The sequence below is a fragment of the Peromyscus maniculatus genome, chromosome 3 (assembly GCF_049852395.1).
Source record: "Peromyscus maniculatus bairdii isolate BWxNUB_F1_BW_parent chromosome 3, HU_Pman_BW_mat_3.1, whole genome shotgun sequence".
NCBI classification, from domain to species: domain Eukaryota; kingdom Metazoa; phylum Chordata; class Mammalia; order Rodentia; family Cricetidae; genus Peromyscus; species Peromyscus maniculatus.
Genome location: NC_134854.1, coordinates 17,187,203 through 17,206,561, shown reverse-complemented (window position 1 = coordinate 17,206,561; position 19,359 = coordinate 17,187,203). Strand labels below are relative to the sequence as shown.

General features: G+C 36.9%; 1 protein-coding gene across 1 annotated transcript in view; it reads left to right on the top strand.

Annotated features, from left to right (window-relative positions):
• The window catches only part of Nxph1 (neurexophilin 1), a 299,862-nt gene extending 282,035 nt beyond the window's left edge, over positions 1-17,827 (top strand). Inside the window, exon 3 of the mRNA XM_006986900.4 lies at positions 13,467-17,827. Coding sequence (XP_006986962.1) covers positions 13,467-14,228 — 762 coding nt within the window. The 3' untranslated portion in view covers positions 14,229-17,827. The remainder of the gene's footprint in view (positions 1-13,466) is intronic.
• Positions 17,828-19,359: the final 1,532 nt, after the last annotated feature.

Genomic DNA, 19,359 nt, shown 5'->3' with positions numbered 1-19,359 from the left:
AATGTTCTAAGAGGACTGATGGGTTCATTAGAAGGCCTAAATTGATCTAAATAGTGTAAAGTTATCTTAGTAAAAAGGAATGGGTAGATGGATTCTAGTAAGGGAAAGAAACCTGTGCAATGGCCTTATGGCTGGAAGAAAGAGGGCATATGAAAATGACTGATATGACCAGAATCATGAGATTAAAATGAGGATGATGTTGATATATACTGCATTGACCTGAAGAGATTTCCAACACATAAACAAACATAAATATTTTGTCCTTAAGCAATGTTTTAGAAGCTATACAAACTCATAAGTGCTTCTTCTGGTGACCATGGCTTTTAATAATTCTTTCAGCAACACACTTCCTTACTGTTCTCTGCAGCTTACAGAATACTTAGCTTTCTGAGGCAGTATCAACCAGGAATCAGCAGGAAATTTTCTGGTGCATCTTTGTTCTCTGAACCCTTTGACCCTCAGTGACTCAATTGTTTGATTTCCAGCACCACGGACAGAGACAGCTGTCACGTGTCCCAGCTGCTCCCTCTAGTGGACCATTATCCAACTCTTTAAATTTTTTTTTTATTTTATAATTTAATTTAATTTTACATATCAGCCACGGATTCCCCTCTCCTCTCCCCACCCCCTGCCTTCCCCTAGTCCACCCCCCATTCCCATCTCCTCCAGGGCAAAGACTTCCCTGGGGATTCAGTTCAACATAGTAGATTCAGTCCAGGCAGGTCCAGTTCCCTCCTTCCAGGCTGAGCAAAGTGTCCCTGCATAAGCCTCACATTCCAAACAGCCAGCTCATGCACCAAGGACAGGTCCCAGTCCTACTGCCTGGGGGCCTCCCAAACAGTCCAAGCTAATCAACAGTCTCACTTATCCAGAGGGCCTGGTCCAGTTGGGGGCTCTTCAGCTATTGGTTCATAGTTCATGTGTTTGCATTAGTTTAGCTATTTGTCCCTGTGCTTTTTCCAATCTTGGTCTCAACAATTCTTGCTTATACAATCCCTCCTCTTTCTCGCCAATTGGACTCCTGGAGCTCCACCTGGGGCCTGGCCGTGGATCTCTGAATCCGCTTCCATCAGTCATTGGATGAGATTTCTAGCACTACAGTTAGGGTGTTTGGCCATCCAGAGTAGGTCAGTTCGGGCTTTCTCTCTACCATTGCCAGTAGTAAAGACTTGTCAGCATGAGGAAGTTAAGTGGGTGTCATACAAGTCCTAACATCTGTCCTTCTTTTATTTCTCGTATTTTAGAGTACATTAAAGATAGAGCTAGAGATCTGTTGAGCTCTGACAACAAATTAGTATCTAACTGGTCTCTTTACTTCAGCCTTTCCTACAGTAGTATTCTTACTGTTTGTGGGTTCTGTTCCTGCCATTCTATTGATGACCTGTTTCATCTTTTAATATATCATTGAGATGTACTTTGACTTAGTGAAATTCAGTTTCTTTTTAAATAAAGTACTAATCTTTTTTCCCCTGCAAGTGTATCAGTTAATTTTCTTTCTAATTAGCTTTTTTTTAAAGTAACATACCTAAATCTAGAGGCTATCTTTTTGTTTCTTTAGGATATCTCTGCATAAATATCATCCCCCTTAGCACCTGACTCTTAAATATGTGACTTCATATGTCATGCTTTCAGCAACATGGAAACTGGAAAAGGAGTTGTGCAGGTTGAGTCTAACTCAGACTACTGGAAAACAGTAATGCCAGATTTATATGTATTTATGTTTCTGAAGCTATTTTCAGAGGCCAGGCTGTAGTTATAGGTGCTATGAACATTGCTAAGAATCTTTCTTAGAAAACATAGTTCAGAGTTTTCCAGAGAAATAGGTTGTTCCTACTTATCCAAGATAAAATGTGTGAGTTCATGTATGTATGTATATGCATGTGTGTGTTACATGTATTGCCATAGAAGTGTGAATGTTCCCACATACGTGTCTTCCCACAGGTATGCTTAATAGTTAACTTTGGTCCTGGTCCTGTTGGTTAGATATGCTTTGTAAATCTTTCTCTAATGAAGCATGATACAAAGATGCTCATTTATGTAATAGCCAAAGTTTTGACAACTCAAACCACAGTTTCTAAACCCTTGCTAAATAGAGGAGATGAGGGGCACCATCTTTCTACTATGCTTTATTTTTCTTGGACAGTGCAACCAGAGCCCTCTTGGCTTTGTGTGCTTCAGAGGTTTGGAGACTCCTAGTCCCTAAGATGTTCACAGAATTCGGGTGGTATGCACTCATAGGACATTTGCCCCATTTCATATTTCTGGACTGGCTGATATATTCACTGTGCACCAAGAGTACTCGGAGCAGTATATGTGCACTATAGTGTGACAAGAAAGAGACATGAATGACTTATTTCAGATAATCTAAGACTTAAACACCATAGAGCTGGCGTTCCGTTGCAGCTGGCATCTCTCAATTTGTTTATAGGATTTTTTTCTATATCTAAGGAAAGGTTTTTTGATCAACCTCTGGATACCAGAGGATATTACAAAGGCATATTATGTATACAGTGTCAATGTCACTATTTGCTCCAGGATTCCAGGCCCTATTTGATGAATTGTGTGATTATTTTTACTCAATATATATTCACGTACCATCATGACAAGGTCAAATTCATGGCATTACCTCATTTTATTACAACTCATTTTCTGTTAAATAGTACCATCAAGTAGCCATAACAGTGAAATATGACTAACATAAAGTATGTTTTTATGGAAATATGTTCTAATATACATCTGGGCATATACATGTACACATTGTTGAAAAGGCATTGAAACCTGTCTTGTTCTGTTTTGTGTTGCTATAACAAAATATCTGAGGTTGTATGCAGTAAAAGGGAAAGAGATTTACTTGGGCTTAAAAAGTCGTCCTAAGAGGGTTTCATTCTGGGTCACAACATGGTAGACAGAGTTACATAGCAGAAATGCATGTATGAGAAGAGGGTAGGGAGCTGAATTGAAGATGCTAAACATGTGGCATGGTCTCATTTCATAACGGCTTGCTCTCTGCTAACTAAACCAGTCTATGAGAACTTGCTTAATTTTCTAATAATACATCAAGAACTTCTGGGTGTGGAATCTCCATGACATAATTACCACTTTCTAGGCCTACCTCTCTAAGGTTCAACCATCTCTGGATATGTTGGAGAGTAGGTCTCCCGTCCATGAAGTTTTGAATGCCATAACATGTGCACATGCTAGTAGAGTGTGAACTAGTAATTTCTGCCGTGGTCCATGGTAGACATACCTGCACAGTATTTTACTTCATGCAGCTGTGAACTTATCCATTTGTTTCTACACAACAGGCCCTACCATATACTCACAATCCTTCTAACCTCCGATTCCAATAGAAAGAAGTCATCCATACATAGCATACATTGCTCCTCCACCGAGGGAAACCCAGATTTACTAACACATTCTAACCATCTTATGACTAATGAAAAATGACGTGTGGTGACTTTGGATTAATGAAGAAATAGACCTCTACTATGTTACTTCAAGTGATCTGCTCATTATTATAACCACATACCCACAGCCCCTCACATGAGATACTCTGTATATATTTCACAAAGAAGTCATAGAAAACATTAACCACATCTTTCTGAGTTGTTTTGTCACTGTGGAGTTTCATACATTTATTAACAAGAACAGAACTTTTGCAAGGTAAACCTGAAATAATCAGTAATTATATTTTCAGAGAATAGATAAGCAGAGCTATTTAGACTAATAACTATTAATTTCTCATCAATATTAATGACTTCATGTCAAAACTTGTATGTTTGTGTATCTATTTATACAGTAAGTGCGGTGGTAAAGAAAACATTTTCAAAGGATGAGAAGCCAACTTCTCAGCAGTCATTCACAGCTCTCCATTAAACATGCACTTTTCAAATGTTAAACCACTCAGAAAACTTTAAAGATAATTCTTATATGATTATGTATAAAATGGAATCAAGGAAAAAGCTTAACATGGAGAGTTATCTGAAGAACTCTAGAGGCATTCAATTACACATGAGTTAGAGTTAATGCTTAGTGCAGAAGCAAATGGGACAGTTGGTGTGCTGTGTTCAAAAAGTGAGCTACCCTCTGCAGGGTGAGTATGATGGATTTACATGCTTACTCACTCAGGACTTTTCAAACTCATCAGGGTGAACAGAGTTCTCTAGCTTGAGAATGACATAGAATGTACTGGTGGGCAAGACGGTCTTAATGGTGCTGTTAAAGATAAATTATGATCTGCTTTTGTCTCTCTTGCACTGTGACATTGTCAGCAAGATCTCTCTTTATCACGTTGCTCTGTTCTGAGAATTGTTCACACTCTGCAGATATCCATTTCAGTTTGTTTAGACCCTCTGAGCAGACACAGTGTCTTTGTCTGGAGGACAGGACTAATACCGCAGTGTGTGGTCTGAAAGCCTTGTTCTCAGTTTTCTCCTGGCTCTTACAATCCTATGGAAAAGTTGCTCTCACATGCTCTGGTAAGGCTGTGTAAGGCCTTGTACTTATGCATTTCCTATGCATATCCTGTATTTGTGCTTATTATAGAGGAAGTATGTTTTTAATTTTATTCAGAATTATCCAAGTTTTAACAGTTTGTATAACAAGACACATATACATCTAAACATATATGAAATATGCCACATAAAACTTTTGTTCATCACAAAAATTCAATGGATCCTAGAAATATCCTTTGCATTTTAATAAAAGACACCCTAAAATAACATTAATAATGAAATATCAGAATTCATATTTAAACTATGATATTTAATTTGAAGAACATTATATTAGTCAGTTTCCTGTCTCCATGACAAAAGTGTGAGAAAAAAAATGAACTTAAAGGATTTTTTTTTTTGCTCAGTTTCAGTATTTCCAGTTCCCAGCTGGCCTACCTATTGATTCTCTGGGGAGAAAGTCTATCCTAAAATCAGGATTAAGACTAAGGCTGCTTAATGCATCCTCCAGAAAGAGAAGAAAGGAAGCCTTTGCTGGCAGGCTTGTCTCTTCTTCAGCTTTTGTTCCATCTGGTCCCCCAGTCTTTTGGGAGGCACTACTTACATTTGCATAGGTCTTCTGCCCCTCTCCATCAGTTGGTCAGTTGCTCTCTCACACACCAGTTTAGAAGGGTCCACACAGACAAACCCAGGGAGTGTGCTTTCCTAATGTCTTAGGCTTCTACAGCCCAATCATGTTCCTAATGGAGACAGATCATTATATCCACGCCCTTGGTTCCTTTGCCACACAGACTCCCCACACTTACTGGGTTAAAGGAAGAGGCCCAGATCCCCATCCCTGCATTTCCACTACTAGTGGAACATGGCTGCTGCTACAGCCTGCTTCAGACAGGAAGAAATTAGGTAACTTCTGGTTTGCTCTTCCTCAAACTTTCATTTGTTTTACTTTTAGTTTTAAAAGGTATTTATTTTTCATTTTGTTTGGGATTACTGACAAAAATTGTCTCTAAAGTATTAAGTGTGATTTTAGGTTGTATATTTATATTATAAGGAGATTGCTGCGGTCAATTTCATGGAGCCATGACCTTACATAGTTAACTTGTTCTGGTGAGAACACTGAACACTAGTCTCTTTGTCTATTTAAAATTTGTATTTTATTGATATTAGTCATCATGCTGTACATTATAACTCCAGAACTTGTAACTTATAGTCTGTACCTGTTGAGCAATGACCTCTCATTTTCCTATCCTAACCTCTGGTAACTACCATTCAACTCTTTTTTTGGAGTTTGCCCTCTGTATGGTGAACTTACATGTGAGGTTATATTGTATTTCATGTTTCATATATTATATTGTATTTCAATAATTGCATTATTTTACTTTATGTGATGTCTTCTGTGCATATCCTTGTTAGTTCAAATGGCATGGCCTCTTTCTCTCTTAAAGCTGAATAGTAATCCATTGTGTGTGCCTGTGTGTATGTAGATCTTCATTATCTACCCATTCATTAACAAATATCCAGATAGGTGTTATTGTTCACTAATCAGTGATGGGATGAATATGAGAATTAAGATATCTCCTTGAAATACTCATTTTACTTCTTCCAAATATATACCTACAAATGGGGTTGCTGGATTACATGGTAGCTCTATTTATTGTCTTAAAAATATCTTTATTTTCCATAATGGCCATTTCAATTCACAATCTGACCAATAGTTCTTTTTCTTCAACATTTTCATGTGAATTACCTTACCAGGTATGAGGTGATGCTGCATTACAGTTTTGACTCAGAGGAAGTGAGTCAAATATTTTAATGTATTATGGTACTAATAAATTTTCACTAGTTCATCATGCAGGATGCTGATGTGCTCGATATTGCCAGTGGTGCACCTGAAGTTACAACAAAAGAAAGTCTTTGAGGGCTACATGTCCCCCATAACTTTGTTGTATGACTGAAAAATGAATGATCTTTTATTATTGAAACAATGCATGTAAGACCATAAACCATGCAAGGAATTTAATGTATGGTTCTTGTGTCCCAAGCATTCTCACTTCCATAGAACGTGAATGCAATGTACAAAGTATGTTCTGCAAACATGTAATAGTTCTTGTGAGAACTTTGTGAAATGAGTTTCATATTAATGTGTAAGAATATACATCTTTTTTCCTATAAACTTGTTCGAAGAAATGGTTAACAAAAGTCATTCTCATGTAATCTACCTTGTGAGATTCAAGAATGACTGAGGTAAACCCCTCAAATTAATGAACAGATATAATGAAACTAAATGAACAACTTAAGGCAAGAATGAATATCTATACCAAATGCAAGTCAGTGACCAATGAAAACATTTTTTTAGGCATGGGTAAAATGTTGTTTGTCTTACACAAACCTTTTCTGTAAAACTCACACAGCCTATACACTCAGAAAAGCTAAGCTCTCATGTGAGAGAAGGTAATAGGATGTCAGGACTTTTAAAATAAAGGTTTTTACATTATGGGACAACTACCAAGTAGTTGTTTTACCCTATGAACTTCAAAACTTCATTAGTAAGTTCAAGTTTCTCTGTATGTCTGCATATGGCTTAAACACAATGCAATGCTATGTGTAAGATGCTGATTATAATGCCAGGGATAAAGTGTTCTCTGAACTAGAATTACTTTATATTTTAGAGCAGATATGCAACACATTAATCATACAACTGCTGTAATAAAGTTGTAATCATGAAGCAGGTCATTTTGTTGATTAGTTACTCACTGATGAGCAATATTGTTTAAGTATCAAGATGTCTCAAATTTTTGTTTGGCTTTAAGTATTCATGCACTTGATTCAGTAAATACTAAAATTTCAAGGTAGACTTAGATTATTTATATTTATACTCAATAGTAGTAGATCAACAGTATAGTGATCAGGTTGTTGGAAATTAAAAGGTATCTCATTACATTTTTTTGTAAAAATAGAAAATGAATATTTGTAGGCACCTCTTTTTCAGAAAGCCAGAAACATAGTTTAGGTGGGAGGGAAGTTGAGAGATGGTTTATTTCATAAAAAAAGTTTGTTTTCCATAACACTTTCTACAATAGCAGTTTGGTATTGTGTACAGTCAATAATGAGAAGATAGTGAAAACATGGTCTGAAGACACATAAAGATGGACCAGCCAAGGCAGAGCTGGTATCAGTTGTCCATACCTCACCTGCAGTGGTCATTTTTCCCGCTTCATTGTCTCACTTAAAGTTCCTGCCTCAGATATAAATGTTTGATTTCCAGACCACTCTCTGTCTTTATGCTTAATGTTTATGTTCTGCAAGAAACATAGTTTTTAAAATGTACACACATAGTCATGTTTTAAAAACAATTAAATGGGAGGCACACAGGCAAACATACTTTCTGGACATTGGATCATTGGACAAGAGAACCTTGAAATATGGTTTAGCCATTTATCATTCAGAATAGTATAATCAATGAGAAAACATTTTAGGTGTTCTTTGTAATATTATAGTGAAAATATTATTTCCAGAAAAAAATTCCAGAATGGTTTGTTTTGTAACTAAGTAGGCAAGTAAGTTGTCACACCTTCAGACCCATGTCTCCATATTCCAGTTGGATGGCAAGGATTATCTGCAGATCCTCCAGCCCACAATGCTCCTATGATATTTAATTTTGTATCCTAGACTCTTGTTACTTTGTAACTCTTACAGTCAAAAGAAAATTCATTAATTTTCAATCTTTTCATGTTTTCCTTTAGTCAATAATCAAGTTGAGCCTGACTTGGTGGCACACAGCAATTTCAATACTCCAGAGGTAGAGGCAGCATCCTAGTCATGAGTTTAGGAGCAGTCTAAGCTATGTAGTGAGGCTGTGCTTCAAAATACTACTAATAATAAAAATCAATAAAATTTATTCACTCCTATCTATGAAATATCTGTTAAATTCATGTCTCATGTCTTTTTCACACACACAGACACACACACACATACAAACACACACACACACACACACACACACACACACACACACACACATTGTGCAATGACCAAATCAAATTATCTAATACATGTAGTGCTCCATATATTCATCTCTGGTTTTGATGAGGGTCTTACTTGACTTGATTTCACTATGTGTGGAACATAAAAATTTAAACTCAGGAAGAGAGTAAATGGTAGTTTCTGGGGAAGTGGGGAATAGAAAGAGAGAAGAGATACTTGTCAAAAGAAACAAAATTACACAGACATGATAGGGAACTCTTTTCCATGTCTACCTTTGATACATCCCTTCTGGACTTCAAATTTTCCCTCCATTATGTTCCACATGTCTGGAAGAATTTCTCTGACTCATCCTCTACTAGGTAAAATCAAGATGATTTTATCTTCCAGATTAGGATAAACTCTTCTGTTATACCTTCGCTGCTTTTAAACTTCGTGACTTTAAGAATATTACATGTGCTACAGGTAGCATATCAGTGTGATTCATTTAACTGACCCCAGATTAGACTGTGAACCACCTGGAGATCAAGAACCATGCATGCACCATTTATCTCTGATTTTCTCTATTCCTCTTCCTATTAACAGAGTCTCATTCCATAGTTACTGAATTCATAAAACGAAAGTAATCAAGGTTTGTGGTACTGAATAGGTCAAGAGACCTATGGATGAGACTCTTTTTTTGGCATTTTATTGTTGATTTTCTCCTGTAGATATTGTTCTATTCTCTTCAATTAATAGGGAGAAAGATTGAGAGTGTGTAACATAAAAAGGCATTCTGATAATTGTAACTGGAAGATGCTTTGATTTGGAAGCTACATTCAGGATTTTCTTGGTTGTCAGTACTGCTCAAGGCTTTGCAGCCCACTGCCTGGGGCAAAAGCATTTGAGTTGTTTCATAGCTACACTTACACTTATTCTTTGTTACTTGGAGTTTTACTGCACATGTAATTTTCCATGTTTCTTAGCTTGTCACAGTAGCATTTGAAAAAAAATAGGCTTTTTTTTTTCTTTTAAAAAGCCATTCCAGCACAAATTTTTATTAGCATCCAATAGATGCTCCAAAGTTTGTTAAGATATATTTTAGAATATTTTATTTTGTTGATCATGTTTATCACCACGGCTGCCTTTTTAACAGATGTGTGAGTGCTTAATACTGTTTCTCTGGCTAGAGGTGCGAGGCTGCACAGCAGGTTTCTAGAATTAATTTTATTCTTTCTTACATGAAACTTTTGGCACATGTCTTCCCCAAGCCCCTCTCACTCTTAGTATGATAATTTTTTTAATTGTTTATATTTACAGTTCTTCTAAAGACAGATTTTCTTTAAAAGTTTGGTTACTTGCAAATACCATCCCAAGTTATCCATAAGTCATTCATCTTCATAAGGTAGAGTTTAGAGGTGAAAGTGTGATGATTACAGGTAGTGACACTGATGTTGAACACTCACTGCATTCCGGAGACTTTCTTTGTCACTTTAAATGAAGTGTCCCATGCAATCCCACCATCCCTGTGAGAGATATGGCTAGTATCTCCTAGTCTCTAGAGGGGAAAAACATAAGCTTCTACATAATAAGTAAGTTTTGTACATAACACAGTTATCGAGGATGAAAGCCTAGTCTGAGTTCAGGTAGTCTACTCCAAAGTCCAAATTCATAATCACTATGGCTGTGGAGAATATAAGTTAGAGCTAAACAATGGACATTCTGACTGAAAATCAGAGGTTTGTCCATCCATTAGAGTGATAGCACTTTCTGGATGTAGTGATTCTTCCTTCTTAAAATTATATTCTGCAATTCTACAATTTTCCCCTTGTACTCATTATCTACTGCTGATAAATTGCTCTGTAAGTGTTTTTTTCTCTTTCCATCTCGGGACAGTTTCACTACTTTTAACAAGTGCATGACAGAAGTATCACATTACGATTCTTGTTGATTCTGAGATAAAGTACCATAAAAGCCACTCTCGGTATGCCTGAATTTATTTTCACTAGCTGAACAATGGGAACACATCTAACTCTAAGAATCAAAGGAAAGCACATGCACTTATGTCTTTTCTCCTAAAAAATCAATATGAGGATTGTAGGAAGATGATGCTTGTATAGTTAGGCAAGTGTACACTGGATATTTAACCACAAAATAGATTTTATTGAAAAAGCAAATACTCATAAGAAAGGTATTCTAAAGTCAAAGGATCAGTACTAGACTTGCCAATTAGTGTTAGTAAGTTTTTAGATATATTATAGCTTATATTCGCTACCCTGTGTCATACCATAGCAAAATGTTTTTTTCTACCTTTATTTTCTCCTTTTCTGCCATCACTGCTGGCTACTGAATCCAGGGTCCTGCACATGGTGGCATGTGCTTTATCACTGAATAGATATCTTCAACCTAAAATAGTATACTTTGAAATGCATTTCATTTAGGGACGTATTAATATATCTCTAGTTGCTTCTACTATTTTATAATTGTCTGGGGTAATATTAACTCTGAAACTTCCATGGTTTTCACTTTATATGAGATACTAAAAATTGGCCTATAAGAGAATGACATTATAATTAGGCAAAAGGAATAGTTGGGAAATTAATTTCATACTTATTCTATATACATTCCTATGTCTAATTCTCCTCTCTCAAAGAACCTTCCCCTTCAATTTCATTTCTTTAGGTCATAATATTTAGTCTATGTTAAAAGCATTGCTTGCCTTAAAATTTTTGCTGTATGCTTCTTGAAAATGAACCAGTCTTATTTTTTTCCTAGGCTTAGTTTCTTTAATTTGGAAACATTAAATCTTTTTTTTTGTTCTTGTTAATTAAAAAAAATATTCATACTATAGACAGGGAAAAATATTCATTCAACTATAGACAGGGAACAGTTTGGATGGAGAGGGAATAAAAAAGCAATGCAAGGGCACAAAACTGAAAGGAGAAAGAATATTAAAATGAAGTTGGTAGCAAAGACACCCTTCTCACAATCCTTAGTATTCCCTCTGCGATGGAAGCAGTCTATCTGAACCATCTCTGAATACATGAGGGTCTTGCTTTGTTTTCATACGTGATAAGTCAAAAATCTGAAGAATAACAGTGAACACCAGCCTGGCCTTTGCTGTGGTTAGGTGTGACCATGAACACACTGTTACTTGCCTATTCCTTCTATGACAAATCCTGTGTCTAGAATATGGTTCTCTGCAGTTTCCTGTCCCCTACGAAAATCTTACTTTGATCCTTTAAGCATATCTAGGTAGGCATAGCTATTGCCTTGGAAATGGTGAGCAGATGCAACAGAATATGGACTCTAAGCTTAAGACATTTTTTTTTTCTTTTTAAAGTTGTTTTAACCTCTCCAGTGTTTTAACTTTGGTTTTGTAGGATGAAGTTATGGGATATAAACCCATTAGAAAAACCACATTTTATTTTAGATGCAACATGTTTACAGGAAAATCAGTACAGTATTTCTTAAAACCAGCAGTTTTTTAAATAAAGCAAATTCTGTTATTTGTGAGAATGGTCCCACATCAATCATGCTGTCTCAAAGAAGTGACAGAGCTGGGAACAAATACTAGTAAGTCTGGCCCCTAAGCTAATGCACTCCAGAAATGGGTGTGGACTCGTCCCATCATATGCATCTGATAGAAGGATATTCTCAGTAGACATCTATGTCATAACTAAAGAGACCTTAAGTCTACAAGTACAGGTAGACATGGTCTAGAACATGGCAGTAATTCCTAATGAGCCTCATTTAAGAGAGCTCTTTGACAATTATCTTTTACTTGGAGAACTTTTATATAATGGTTAGAGAGTCCAAAAAGACTGAATGTAGTAATCAGGTTCATATTTGAAAAAGGACTTGGGGTCCTTAGGATTGGTTTATCAGGAACCTGGCCAAAGAGCTTTATTGGGAAACTTAGCTTTTCAATGGACATGTGGGGGAATTCCTTCAGCAACCTCAGCTGAAATGAGTCAGTCCATGTGGTCCATGGTATGTCTTGGCTGTTAGTTCCAATGGGTTCTGGGGTTATGCTTACAGGTTGTGTATCCTGCATGCTCCATGTCAGAATGAGTGATTTCTGCTTTGAGGCCCTTCAGGTACTGTTTCCTTTGAACCCCTGGAATCACTGAGGAACCAATTGTTTCAAAGAGGCAAGATGGGATCTTGGAGAATATCATCCAAGTGTGACTCTTACAACCTCACTTGAAGAGACCTGACTTTGTGTTGTTTTTGCAGATGGTCAAATGCCTACATGCTAGTGAATGCTGGATGTTATAACTCTTTTCTTTTATTTTATAATATAATTTAATTTTACATATCAGCCACGGATTCCCTTGTTCTCTCCCCTCCCGCCCCCCTTAACCCCAGCCCACCCCCCATTCCCATCTCCTCCAGGGCAAAGACTATAACTCTTCTTAAACTACATTTTAATCATTGAAAGTTTAAAAAAAATATTCTGTGTGTTGTGGTTGGTGATAAGGACATTTTGTGTGTGTGTGTGTGTGATGTGTTAACAAGTGAAAACACGCCACGTTCTCTTTGTAAAACTACTTTTATTTCTAAAATAGTATTGACATAAGCAATCAAAGTAAATAGGGTACCAGCTGACATATTAATGCAAGTCATATAGCTTTAGCACTTATGGTGATTCTGAGCCAGAAAAAGAACATAATAATTATAAAAGTTTATTTCAAAAGTGGGTTTAGTGATAAACCCATTATTTACTTTAGTTTATATTTGAATTCAACTTGGCTTACTCATGCTAGGAGGCCTTTTCTTCCTTTAGTCAGTGTTTTATATGGATCTTCAGGTCATGCTTGGTGGTTTTTATCCACCCACACCTCCCCTTTACCACTGCTGAATAAAAATAGAAGTGATATTTTATCACTTAGTAAACAGTGGCCGGATACTGGAGGTGCTTTTAAGAACAGTAACAACAACAAAAGTCATCATTTAATTCCAAGCCTCCCAGCAAGAGCTGGAATGTGTGTTTTGCATATTCTTAGATGTGGAGATGTAAATAAACACCCATCTTTTAAATTCTTTTCTCAGGTCACGTGTGCCAATTTAACAAATGGTGGAAAATCGGAACTTCTGAAGTCGGGAAGCAGCAAATCCACACTAAAGCACATATGGACAGAAAGTAGCAAAGACTTGTCTATCAGTCGGCTCCTCTCACAGACTTTCCGTGGTAAAGAAAATGACACAGATTTGGACCTGCGCTATGACACCCCAGAACCTTATTCTGAGCAAGACCTCTGGGACTGGCTGAGGAACTCCACAGACCTTCAAGAGCCTCGGCCCAGGGCCAAAAGACGGCCCATTGTTAAGACCGGCAAGTTTAAGAAGATGTTTGGATGGGGTGATTTTCATTCCAACATCAAAACAGTGAAGCTAAACCTGTTGATAACTGGGAAAATTGTAGATCACGGCAATGGGACATTTAGTGTTTATTTCAGGCATAATTCCACTGGTCAAGGGAATGTATCTGTCAGCTTGGTGCCCCCAACAAAAATCGTGGAATTCGACTTGGCACAACAAACCGTGATTGATGCCAAAGATTCCAAGTCTTTCAACTGTCGCATTGAATATGAAAAGGTTGACAAGGCTACCAAGAACACACTCTGCAACTATGACCCTTCAAAAACCTGTTACCAGGAGCAGACCCAAAGTCACGTGTCCTGGCTCTGCTCCAAGCCCTTCAAGGTGATCTGCATTTACATTTCCTTTTATAGTACGGACTATAAACTAGTACAGAAAGTATGCCCCGACTACAACTACCACAGTGACACACCTTACTTCCCCTCAGGATGAGGACGAACAGGGAATGAGACTGAAGCCTGAGGAATTAGAGGTCATAGGACAGGGCTGTTACCTCAAGGAAGAAGGTCACATCTGTTGCCTGGAATGTGTCTACACTGCTGCTCCTGTTGACTGGTGCAAACACACTAGTGGAAAACAATTGATGTCATTTCTGCCCAGTCAGCTGCATCTCTCAGCATAGTTGTAAATCACCATAGGTCTCAAAGTCTCACCTGAAGACATGCTATCACATGTAGAGGCACATGAGCACTCACTCTTGCACATTTCAGCTTGCATCTATCATGGTTCCCTTTGAGAGGGCTTTCATTGTCTGACTCATGCTAGTTCAGGATAAACTATGATCAAACACAAAGAATTAACTAGACAGAGGATGTGTCTAACACGCTATTATGGAAATCTCTTTTAAGGTCTTGAGTCCATGCTAATCAATAATCCCCACTCATGCATTCCTACTGCTTGGAGTAGCTGTGCTGGTGAACACTACTGTAGGAGTTATATGCTTGTTAAATGGAAAAAAAATGTGTCTTTAGAGCTCAGTATTCTTTATTTTATAAACACAACAAAGTGTAGTAACTTTTTCCCAGCATACAGTAGGCACATTCACGGTGATACAGGATGGCTTTTCTTTCTCTGGAGGGAGGAGCCCGTTCTCAGTAAAGATGAGCAAACATTTGGAATTTACATGTGGGCAGACACTGGGATTACAGCTTTTCTTGCCTCTCTCTGGACCTTTGCAATGTTGAGAGCAACTAAGGCTGCTTAACACAAGTTCTGATCATTATATAAGAAGGGAAATGCCTGGCAGACACCATGTAAGTTAGAAGTGTCTGTCTTATCTTTACTACACATATTGTAACAAATTCAATATCCTAGTCTTCATTTGTATGAATGGTTTGTATTGTATATAGTTTAACCAAGTGTTATTTGAGCTGCTTATTAATATTAAATTGTACTTGTCTCTCTGCTTGTTATTGGTTAAAAAGAAAAAAAAGGATCTGAGGAATCCATTTATTCAATGTAGCTGTGAACTCCATTAAAAAGACAAATTTAATGTACAAAGCATTTATTCAGCCCAAGTATTGTTGAAAGCTATACATATACCACATTACACTGTCTGTATTTAGATATTTTATTTCTGGAAAAAAGAAATGTACATAAAAATAAAACACTTAAAGTTGAGTTTCAATACGTATTTGTGTAAGATGGTGATTTAAATGGTTCTGACAAGAAGAATGTGCTGGAATACAGCCATGGCTTTGCATCTCATGTCACTGAATTTGAGCAGAATTATCTAAATTGTTATTAGCTGCCCAGTCAAAACAACTTAAGAATTTCGGTCTCAAGCCTAGAAAATAATTGTGGCATACAACACTGCATGCATTTTTGGTTTTTTGTAATGTTAGCTACTATAGAATACCAAGAAAGAAAAAAATTACTAGTGAACATAAGGAGAATATTATTGGTGCCTAAATTAATTATAATGAGTCGACTTTCTCCCCTGTACAGTCATTATTTAGTAGGAGTATTGAAGTGAAGGCCATGTTTTCTCTTTAAACGAAAATCAAGCTGTCTTGAAGATTGTGGCTGAATTTTCCTGCATTTATTGAGGTGACATCATCCAACTGGAGAAACTGGGACAACATTAGAGGGCTCCGAGTCTCAATCACTTATACCAGACGAGATCAAATTATCTATGTAGCATTGTATATGGACACTAAGCTTTATTTTTAAAGTTGATGTGCACAATCCTAGAAAAAATAAACAGCTGAAGAAATATGCAAGGTCACTCATTTTTAAGACCACTGATTCGGTGTTGAAATTTGAAGAATCTCAAAAGTTCACCAAAGATGCCAAATTAAGAGCACTCAACCCCTGTCACCTTTCAGCACTCATGCCCTGTCCCCCTTCCCGTACTGCTCAGTCTGGACCTCTTTTTCATAGGGAAAGCAACAGAAGGATAACAGTGAAACAAAACCCAGCACCCTAAAAGGAGAACTCGATCGTTGCTCTGAGGAAAGAGTCTTCATCTGTTAATCAAACATGCACATGCAAGTGCCCATCCCTCAGAACATTCTGCCATGTGCAGGCAGCCATTTGTATCAATGTGTTAATGATCTGTTCATGAAATTTAGAGGCTAATGTTAGAACAACTCTGGCAGAACAGGCAGTAAGAGTTTTGTGCATTCCAATTGTTGGACATGATTTTCACAAATAAGTCTTACCTTGTGCTTATATATCACTATAACCACCGCAGACTTGCTTCCCAGCAAACAAGAGAGATATATGGGGAAAAATCAGTTGATTACTTTAGAGTCATTTGATGATTGGACTGTGGCTTTCATTGTGTAGTCTGAAGTGGCTTTTCCCAATCCCAAATCCAAAATGAGATAAAAACCTGCTTAAGTCTCTACCCTTCCACTCTGTTCTACAACACCTCTATGAAATATTGTTCATATATCTTTATAAACATACAGAATACACCTAACACAGTGATTAATTTATCTGCTGATCTATAGATTTTCTTTACAAGAATTTTTTATTTCAAATATTTAGAAATCTAAACTCTCCGACTCTTTCTGGGCCTGTAAATAGCTTTGCCAACTCCATCATTTTTGATGCTCTCTATGTATTATACAGAGAAGTCATGATGACAGCAAAGTTTTGAGATTTGTCTGCATCCAATGTGTTTTTCCTGTGGTTGCCAGGATGTGGGTAGAGGAGGATCATCAATGTGGAGGCTTCAAATGTGCATACTAAAAATTTTACTAGACCAACTTGCTACTTCAGTGAGCTACGTAACTAAGTTTTAATTATGTCTAAAAGCACACTGGTTCTGGGAAAAGTGAACTTTGAACAGTGATCAGGAAATACCTTCTCTCAGATTTTGAAAATTATCCTGCACTTTTGCAAAGATACAGAAGAAAACCTCCAGAAGCACAGAGCATCTGCATGAAACAAGGGTTTGTCAATCACCTTGTTTTCTTAAAAAAAAATCCAACAAAATTGCAATTAAGAAAAATGCACCACTGTAACTTTTTGCTTCACTGAAGAAAAATGACATTGTCGGTTTATCCATTTATGATTAAAAAACACTCTTGTCATGATATAGCTTCAGCTTTTGGGTCCAACACTATCCGTAGAGCTTTTGTTCTTGAGTGGAAGGGGCATAGTCATGAATAACGTGGATGATAGTGTTATTCTGCAAGTGCTTGAGAGGATTGCTAATTTAAACGTGTTGCCTGAGTCTTCACTTCAGCAGGGAATTGTAAGCCATATTTTTAACACACTAGATTCCAACAAATCCTGAGAAGCCCGAGAGAGACCATTTCTTTCTGTTTTCCCACTACTTTGCATGAAAAAGCAGCTTAACCAATATAAACAGCCCTTTGGAAGAGCCATTTGCTTCTTCACCATCAACTGTGAATGCCAAGTTTTAACCAGAAACAAACACAAGTATCCGTGCTTATAAACTTTCAAAGACATAGTTAACATCTCAGCTCCAGACACTTTATTTAACTATCAGTCTATGTATCTATCTTATTTATCTTTATTTTCACTCAAATTAAATTTAAGTCAGTAAACACCTTTAGAAAAAATATCAAAGCAGATTTGCCTAAATATGATCACCATTTACTTAGTTTGTAGGTGACAAAAATTGATTCAATTCATACAGCCTGAACAGAATCCTTAAAAACTGATTACCAGGCCAGCCTTTTGATGAAGTTTCAGACATATGCATAGAATGCCGATGAAAAACACTGAAAACTTAGGGCCTGCTCTTTGAGTTTCATAGCCAATAGAAAAAAAATGTTTAAAGTAAGAAACCTGTGATTTAACATTGCTTTCTACTAGGATGGAAAAAATGAAAGTCTTTAAATAAAGAGTCTAGATTTGATTTTCTCCAAGTAATGTTGAGAAAAACATCCTAAAAGGAGTGCCATGCATCTGGAACAGTGTCCTAAGTTTGACCAAAAGAAGTTTAATTTTCATATTTCTGTCTTACAAGGATATGCATTTTGTCACTGATAAGTTACAAGAATGTGCTAAAGGTCCTAGGAGTGTGAGCTGAGATGCCTTCTTTTGGTAGCTGCAGCAGCTATTCTTAGGGGAGGTCTAAGGCTACTCCAGTTTTTACCCTGGGATTAGACACTCACATACATTCATATCTATGTAGCCCTGGCTGTCCTGAAACTTGCTGTATAGTCTAACTTGGTCTCAGACTAGTAGATTGGTCTGCATCTGCCTCTGGATTGCTGGGATTAAAGGCATGCACAACCCCTAGTCCATATATCCATCCTTATTCCAACCTGGCTGACACTGCTTTATTATTAAAGCACTTGTGTTAGGGCTTCATATAACAGCTCTAGATCTAGGGGTCTCTGATCCTAGGCTCTTCTAATCAAACAAGGGAGCGAAGTGACTGCTGAAGAAATATTGCAAGGACTTTTTTTTTTAGCATTCAGTTGCTGCTAAATAACTACATTGAATAAGAACACACTTACTATGGTCAAAATTAACCCTGCAACCTTTCTGAAATCAAATTTTCATATATAATTTATTTATTTATGTATTTGTTCATTTTCTAGCAATGTTTCAGGAGAATGCGCATAGTGTTGCATTTGCTCAGCAGGTTGTTAACATTTCATGTTCAGGATCCCTCAGAGTACCATGCAGATTTCAGCTCTAGACCTTGCTTAGGTTGAAGTTAGCTCTGATTGCTACTGCTGGTATACCAATACGACAACCAAGGTCATTTCCCAAACTACTATTTGCAAACTGATTTTTCATTTGGAGACAGAGATGTCTTCAAGTTTGATGAGTATGAGACTTGTAGTTTAGTGATATATAGAGTGATAATGTAATTCTGAATTACTGCAGGTTCCTGTTTGGAATCTCCTTTTAGGAAACTTGTTGCTGCATGTTTAGGAAACTTTCAACACTGTAACTTTAATTTTCATTGAAAATGCTTCAAACAATTTTTATATGGGTCCAGTTAGAATCTTCTATGTTATTAGGTTATGAATTGAGTTTTCTTATAGATGTACATACACATATACAAAACGCAGAAGCTATTGTCTGTATAAAGTTGAATGGATGGGGAAATTTGAAAAGGTGGCTCAAA